Here is an 8,301-nt window from a genome sequence, read left to right as displayed (position 1 = left end):
GCTGAACCCAAACAATAAAATCTTGTCCGTGGGGGATCACAAAGCTCTTAGTGTTATTTAGCATAATGACCGTGCCTCAAAGACGTCTCTCAAATCTAATATAGTGGAAGCTTTAAAAATGAAAATAATTAATTCATCCAAATCACATTGGTCATATTCTCAAAGAACATGTTTAACAAGAGTCTGCAACCAAAAAATGTGGAATGCTAATTTTATCTTCTTGAAAAAGATAGAATTTATATATTTTCCTCAAATAGTTCATCCTTTTTTATTGTTTCATCTTTTATGACATCAAAAATAAATAAACATTTAGACACTATCCTCTTAAACAGCATTATTTCTTATCTATAGCTCTTTTCTGCCCCTCCATATTTATACAAACATACACATCACAGAGAAAAATAAACCTGTTAACATATAAAGAACATACAGTCAAGTGCGAAAGTTTGTGAACCCCTTGAGCCTTTTGGAATTTTATTTATTTTAACCATTATTAATTCATTTTTATCAATACCAGTATTTTTTATATGAAATAACAGATGTTTGTTTATCAATTCAACATTTTTCTTTTCCAGAAATCAATTGTTAAAACAGATAAAACTAATTATTTGACGAATGTTGTATGTGCAAAAGTTTGTGAACCCTGAGCTGCATTGCTTAAATCGAGCAGGTTGACACAATCAGGTGGGCCAAATTGGTTGATGAAATGGACCAATGTAATAAGAGATCTTTAGGGAAGTAATTGGGCCGTACTAGATAAAACAGAGATAAAACCAGGTCAGTTTAGGCTCACCAAAGTGAACCCATACAGGTCAGACATGCTAAAAGGGAAACAAATCTCAGAGGATCTCAGGAATAGAGTTTTGATGTTGCACATTTGTCTGGGGACAGTTATAAATTCATAAAAAAAAAATTTGAGCTCAATCGGTCCACCGTGAGGCAAATCATCTACAAATGGAGAGCTTTAAGAGTGACTTAACATCTGCCTAGAAGTGGACTTCCTTCAAAAATATCCTCAAGCGCCACAAGAAAAGTGATTTTTCAGGTAAAAGCCAACCCAAACATTACATCTGGAGATTTGCAGACAATTTGAAACCACCATTATTCACTTGGGAGAAGGTTCTGTAGGTGGTAGGCAGAATTGCGTTTTTGCCCAAACATGGCGGTTTTGGTTATGACCAAACAGTTCAATTTTGGACTAATCTGTCCACAGAATAAGACTTCAGGTATCTCCAGGTGCTCTCTGGCAAAGTTGTGACAAGCAGTTTTGTTCTTTTTTGAGAGCAGAGGCTTCTTCAGCAACCATCCCATGAAAGCCATGTTGACTGAGTTTTCTTCTTATTGTGGAACCATACACATCTGTCCCAGATGCTGCAAGAGAGGTCTGCAAATCACTAGATGTAATGTTTGGGTTGGCTTTTACCTGAAAAATCACTTATCTTGTGGCGCTTGTGGATATTTTTGAAGGAAGTCCACTTCTAGGCAGATGTTCAGGCACTCTTAAAGCTCTCCATTTGTAGATGATTTGCCTCACGGTGGACCGATGGAGCTCAAACTTTTTTTAAAATAATTTATAGCTGTCCCCAGACAAATGTGCAGCATCACAACTCTATTCCTGAGATCCTCAGAGATTGGTTTCCCTTTGAGCATGTCTGACCTGTATGGGTTCACTTTGGTGAGCCTAAACTGACCTGGTTTGATCTCTGTTGTATCTAGTGCCACCCAATTTCTTCCCTAAAGATCTCTTATTACATTGGTCCATTTCATGACTCAATTTGGCCCATCTGATTGTGTTTACTTGCTCGATTTAAGCAATGCAGCTTAGGGTTCACAAACTTTTGATCATACAACATTTGTCAAATAATTTGTTTTATCTGTTTTAACAATTTATTTCTGGGAAAGAAAAATGTTGAATTGATAAACAAACACCTGCTATTTCATATAAAAAATACTGGTATTGATAAAAATGAATTATTAATGGTAAAAATAAATAAAATTCCAAAATGTTCAAGGGGTTCACAAACTTTCGCACTTGACTGTATTTGTAAAATCAGAACCTGCCGTCACATTTCTTCTGCCACAACGACTGTTTGACGTTGAAAAACAACAACAAACAGAAAAACAAAAATACATCCACAAGACAGCTGTAGACGTACACTACGTGATATAATCGGATCTTTTGTCGGGGTTACATTCATATTCAAGTCTTTGTTCACTGCAGTCTGACCAGAGTTCGGTCAAAACTGCAGAAAAATTAAAGGTGTCTTATTTTTCTGAGCTTCATTAAGGCAGTTAAAATACAAGATAAACACTAATTTACACTGATTCTTATGATTAAAACTGCTTTTACAACTGATACTAGAGAGGATATTAGCTAATGCTTTAAGTCAACTACCATCACTACTGCTTGTTTATTTAGTGCTCAGCGTGATACATGGATTGTTTCTTTCTCCATTCACAATCATGATGTGTTTTTAATGCATACTATACACTAGACGTGATTGCCCGTCAAAACTGTATCAAATAAAAACAGCAGGGTATTGGTAGTACCCATTTATTTCAGTGCAACAAATGTGACTTAACACTGACCATGATGTTATTGGCCTGATATGGAGTATTAAAGCTACATAATTATCCTGTTGTCCATCATTTTGTTTTGTTGATCTACTTTACTTCCACTCTCCGACTCCAGAGTATCCAGTATATATAACAAATCTCTGTACAGGTGTTGTACAGTGTGTGTTATTGATTTGATCTAATTGGTACATACATTGGTAAATATTCTCATTCGACACTATGGTTGTGCTCCCAATCACTTCTTATAATATCAAATCAAAGTCAATATAAATCTTTTTATCTCCACTCATTTGCAGTTGGATTTTCATAGTGATAGAGGATCAAATTAATTAAAATAGAGATCCTTTAAACATAGTTTTCTGTAAGTATATACAGTATCTCCAATCCAGTTCAAAGTAAGGATAAATACACAGAACACCCAACTATCTAAGTACATCATGAGTGTATGTGTGTGTGTGTGTGTGTGTGTGTGTGTGTGTGTGTGTGTGTGTTGGATGTACTTCACAGAAAGACAACGGTATGTCCGCTCAAATCAGCAAGCTGCTACGCTACACATATCCTGACCTTGCGGCTGTTATCCAATCACCACAAGCGTGTGGTGTTTTGTAGTCCCAAAGGGAAGATGTCTGCTTGTTGTCTCTGAAGCTGTTATTTCTTTTTTTCCGCAGTATCTGACAGAGTAACTGGCAGTTTAAGTCACGTCCTATTTTTCACTTTCTTTTTTTTTTTTTCATCAAATCACATCCCGAGAGTTCGTCATTCTTCCTCGTGGTGGGAGAAGTCTGGGCTGGACTCCTCCTCCTCCTCCTCCACCGTCTCCGCCGGCAACGTGTCGCGGCGCGTGAAGGCGGCCGCCAGTGTCACGCTCAGCCGCGGCTTGACGGGCGCCATCTCCGACAGCCCGATGTTGTTGCTGCGGGTTACCAGCGTGGTCTTGTCCATGATCTCGCCGCTGTGCTTTGACACCACCGCGTCCAGGAAGTCGTACTTGTGCGAAATCCTGCCGCTCTCAAACAGGTACTTGGCCAGGTGGGAGAAGGCCACGTTGCCCAGTAAGGAGGCCACCATGGAGACCATCTTGAAGGGGAACTTCTGGACCACCACCTCCTCCATCTCTCCGGTCATGTGGTGGACCCTCTGCTCGTAGGTCCATCCAGGGTAGTAAATGAACGGAGGCATGCGCAGGTAGGGCTCACCTCCGCCTATGCGCAGCACCATGCCGAACAGGTAGGCGGCCACAGAGCCATAGGTGTTGGTGCCTTTGACAAAGAGCACGCAGAGCAGCTGGGGGAAGATGATGACGTAGACAAGGTCAGAGCTCAGGTACCACAGGCCGTACACCGTCCCCGTGACCAGCGCCATCACCGTGGCCAGGCCGCCAAACACAAAGATAGTGATACGCATCACCCACACGATCTCACGGTCAGACGCCTAGAGGAGGAGGAGAAGAAGAAGAGGGAAAATGGATTATGACACACGCAGAGCAAGAAAAAGACAAGCCTATAACACACACACACACACACACACACACACACACAGACACGGGTCGGTACGATATTCTGACGGTATTATAACATGAGGCATCACGGTATCACAGTATTGCGATTACAGCTCTCAAATGTGTTATTTTGACATTTCTGGGTAAAAAAGTGCAATTTGTTTTCCGCCTGAACATAATTCTTACATAAAACTCTTTCTTTTCTAAACAACATATAGAATGTTCTGAACATTAATAAACTTGTTTGATAACAAAATGCAATACATGCATTGAATTATTCTAAACAGAGCAGGGTGAGCAGCTCAACAAGGTTTGTAGAAACATGCTCACTTTCTAAAAAAATTTCTTCTAGTAAAAGTTATGAAACAGGAATATTCTGAACATTAATAAACGTATATGTTAACATCCTGTGTGTTCTAGTACATAAGAACGGTATGACAGAAAATGGCGGTATTGAAGCCTTGACTTTTTCATATCGCGGTATACCTTGAAACCGGTTATCGTCACATGCCTACACTAACACACACAAACCCACACACAAACACACACGTACTCACCGACTGTCTAAAGGCGAGCTGGTAGATGTTCCTCGCAAACATGGAGCTTGCCGAAAGGATGGAAGAGTCTGCCGATGACATGACGGCTGCGGACACAGCACCCAGGCCGAAGAAAGAGACGAATGGCGGGCAAAGGTGTTGGAGCACGATGGGTAGAATCATGTCCGCTTGGTCCTTGTCTTTAGGAGGAATGGCACCGTAGGACGTCTGGTTCCAGTCTGAACATGGGGAACGATTTAACCAAGCACTTAAAATGACATATCTAAAAAGTACTATTACTACGACATTAACAAACAGATGAATAGCCTGCTCCAGGAAAAAACCCACCTTTTTAAAAGTCTCTCAGATCTGAAGGTAATTTGTAGTCAAATATTCATAACACTGAAATATGATGATCATTTAAGCAGCCTTAGCTCACTCAATAAAATGCACAAAAATCTCATCATTAGAAAACGCAAAGAAATACGATTATACCAATAATGGGAATGAGCAACAGTGAAAGCACCTGTTTCTGTTTTTATTTTAAAACCAGACAAAACAAAGTTGTGTAAATCAGATGTTCACCCAGGAATTTGATGCCCCTCAAAAATCTGGAGTTCAAACCTCTAATTTGGTCCCTTGCTTCCGTCTAATGCAATATTTACACAAGCTAGCTCGCTTATTAAACCCCATTGCTGCTTCATTATGGATGAGGTGAACCAGCTGCTATTTACCAGGCTCTCTCAGATCTAAGGGCAACATGGACCCATTCATAGACCCCCCCCCCCCCTCCAAACAAATACTCACAACACAGCCTGCGTGTGTGTGTGTGTGTGTGTGTGTGTGTGTGTGTGTGTGTGTGTGTGTGTGTGTGTGTGTGTGAGAGAGAGTGAGTGAGTTCTCAAACCTGTGGATGCCCCAATGGCGCCGATGAGAACGGAGGGCACAGCCATAACGAGGCAGCCGAGAGCAGCGATGAAGGAGAGGACCTGGGCGTAGGTAGCCGAGGAGGCAGACAGGACTCGCTGGAAATACACCTGCCAGGGGATTCCTCCAAGCATCTGTAAGGGACAACAGGTAAACAACAGGGAATAACTTGTGGGCAGAACTGAAGCCCAACACAGTCTTCAACAACCAAACGGCTTTACAACCAGGACAGAATATGATATACTCTATCCTTAGATAGAGGTCCGTCTTTTAGTAAAGATAGACTATACTTCATTTGTTTTTTTGCAGAAAAAAGGAAACACAAAAAGTCAGAGTGCATGAAGCTCCTTGCCATAAGGTTATACTAAATGATTTGATAAAGATCTGTCTATTTCACATTCCATGTACAGTATATGCATTAAAAGCAGCTGTCAGTGAGTAGATCACTTTTTCAACATCGACAGAGACTTGGCTGCAACAAACAACATTTATAATGACTGAAAAATACGTATTCAAAAGGTTTTAGATAAATCTTTATCACTTTGCTGTGACCAGAGGAATTCCTTATTTGCACTTCATAACTGACTCAACTGATGATCAAAATGATCACTTACTATTTTCCAGTGTCAGTGTTAGGATTTTTTATCCCCAGTTTGATAAAATATTGATATGAAGTCAGATAAACAGAAGAGACTAGTAACTTATATTTACTGTACCAGGAGGCAGAAGTTGTCGATCCAGACCCAGGTGTCGCCCCTCTGGATGCTGCCTCTCCAGGGCGACTGGTACACATGCTTAACTGCGGTAACCGTAATGTCTGACACCGCAGGGTTATTCAAGGCAAAGGGGACACTGATCCACTGTAGGTGGCCACAAACAAGTATAGTAATAAGCAGTTACTAACACAAATGTAAAAGCTCAATGCCAATTTAAACGTTTTGCTATATGTATGTATAATATGTCCCAAATAAATCTTTGCAGTGTCATTCAATGCCACTATGTGCCCTTGGAACATTGTATGTGCATTCTTCTTACAGTGATTTTGCATTTTCTTGTTGTCAAGGTCAAATACTTTTGGTGTGCCAAATACACTAAATCTTCTCAAGAGGTGGTAACCAATTAAACAAATTGCAATCATCCACGTATCCATATTTCACTTGTGCCCAACAGGAACCTTACCAGGCCAAGAAAGATGCAGAAAAGTTGCACGACGTCAGTGTAGGCGACCGAATAAAGTCCTCCAACCAGGGTGTAGAAGATGGCGATGAGTGCTGAGATGACCACTGACATTTGAATGTTTATGTCAACGATGACGCTCAGAGTAGCACCTAAGGTCACAAAACAAAGAGATGAACAGACATTGTGGCCACTGCAACATCATGTGGACAAAAAAAACTTTGCTTTTGTTGCCTGCAAGAATAATTTGTTTTGTTTTATATGGAAACGTGAGCTTACCCAGGGCAGATAGGATGGCGGCAGACCAGAAGATCTCACCCATGAGTGCAGGTATAAACAGGAGGCCACCCATGCGTTTGCCATATATCTGCTGGAACGGGTCCAACATGGTGACGTAACCTCGTGAGCGCATGGGCTTGGCGAAAAAAAGACCACCTTAGATAAAGAGTGGACACATGACAGGCTGAGAATTGAGGCATCCTTCATCCTAAACTGACTAGAACTTTTGCACAGTTTCTTAAAAAGAAATGTGTTAATTATAATAATTTTATATTTCATTAGCATTTTGTCAATAAGTCAGTGTTATTATTAATGTGAGGACCCAGAATTACTTATTCTCCTGCTAACAAGGGATCTACCGTCTTCATCTGACATTGTTTTAAACACGATGAACACGGCAGCATAACTCACCGATGACAAGACTGAGGGCATATCCAAAGGGAGCTTGTGCCCAAGCCAAGCCATACTCTGGTAAGTACACATACTCAGCTGTGCCATTGATGTATCCGCCTCCAACCCAGGTCGCTGCAAATCACACACACACACACACACACACACACACACACACACACACACACACACACACACACACACACACACAAAATATCAGACGTATAGAAAATTATATTCAAGAATAACAAAAATAACATTTATTTATTTGACTTCAGAGTTAATAAAACAATAGGCACCCTATATTAAAATAAATATTAAATCAAACAAGTTATACTGGCCATCTTATTAATATTTGGTTTGGAAACCCAATGAGATAAGTCACTTTGATGCAAGTCAACTTAGAATTTATTTATTTTAAAAATGAAGATTTTAGAAGGAAATGTTACACTTGTTCAAACAGATCTTCGAGCTAATTTCTAAGGATATGTTAAACAGTCTTAGCTCCAATCCAAGTGTTACAAATACAAATCTTCACCTGTCATGGTAAATGCACCGACAAATAATCCAATGTCTCTCCCGCCGACCATGATGGTTTCGCTTCGGTCGGTGCCCTCCGCCTCCCCGGAGTGTTTGTTCTTCCATGCCGCCCAGATGCCCACGCCGAGGATGATGATATAGAAAAACGCGATAGCCACAAGCCCTTCTATATGGATGGTCATTGTCGCACCGGTCTTCCGCTAGGAACGGGAGGGCATGGAGACCTGCTTGGCGCACGGAGACAACAGGGTCAGATATAACATACAGCACAATAAATTAAAGAAAAACGGAATTTTCTGCATCAACGCATGAGTGAAGGGCATGTCCCAACATTTTGGATTGTTTGAAATCCACAGACATTTTATGAACAGGTTTTCT

At 40.7% G+C, this 8,301-nt stretch overlaps 1 protein-coding gene across 1 annotated transcript; it reads right to left on the bottom strand.

The window, feature by feature from the left end:
• Nucleotides 1-3,333: 3,333 nt before the first annotated feature.
• slc5a7a (solute carrier family 5 member 7a) lies at nucleotides 3,334-8,105 on the bottom strand (the record flags this gene model as incomplete). The annotated part of the gene is made up of 8 exons (XM_080032486.1): nucleotides 3,334-4,008; nucleotides 4,633-4,850; nucleotides 5,519-5,672; nucleotides 6,255-6,398; nucleotides 6,718-6,866; nucleotides 6,994-7,149; nucleotides 7,405-7,518; nucleotides 7,922-8,105. The coding sequence occupies 8 exons, from the start codon at nucleotides 8,103-8,105 to the stop codon at nucleotides 3,334-3,336; spliced, it is 1,794 nt and encodes a 597-aa protein (XP_079888612.1).
• Nucleotides 8,106-8,301: the final 196 nt, after the last annotated feature.

Source organism: Ammodytes marinus (genome assembly GCF_949987685.1).
Source record: "Ammodytes marinus genome assembly, chromosome: 1".
Classification (NCBI taxonomy): domain Eukaryota; kingdom Metazoa; phylum Chordata; class Actinopteri; order Uranoscopiformes; family Ammodytidae; genus Ammodytes; species Ammodytes marinus.
The sequence above is the reverse complement of the archived record's forward strand: the minus strand, read 5'-3'. Positions and strand labels throughout refer to the sequence as shown.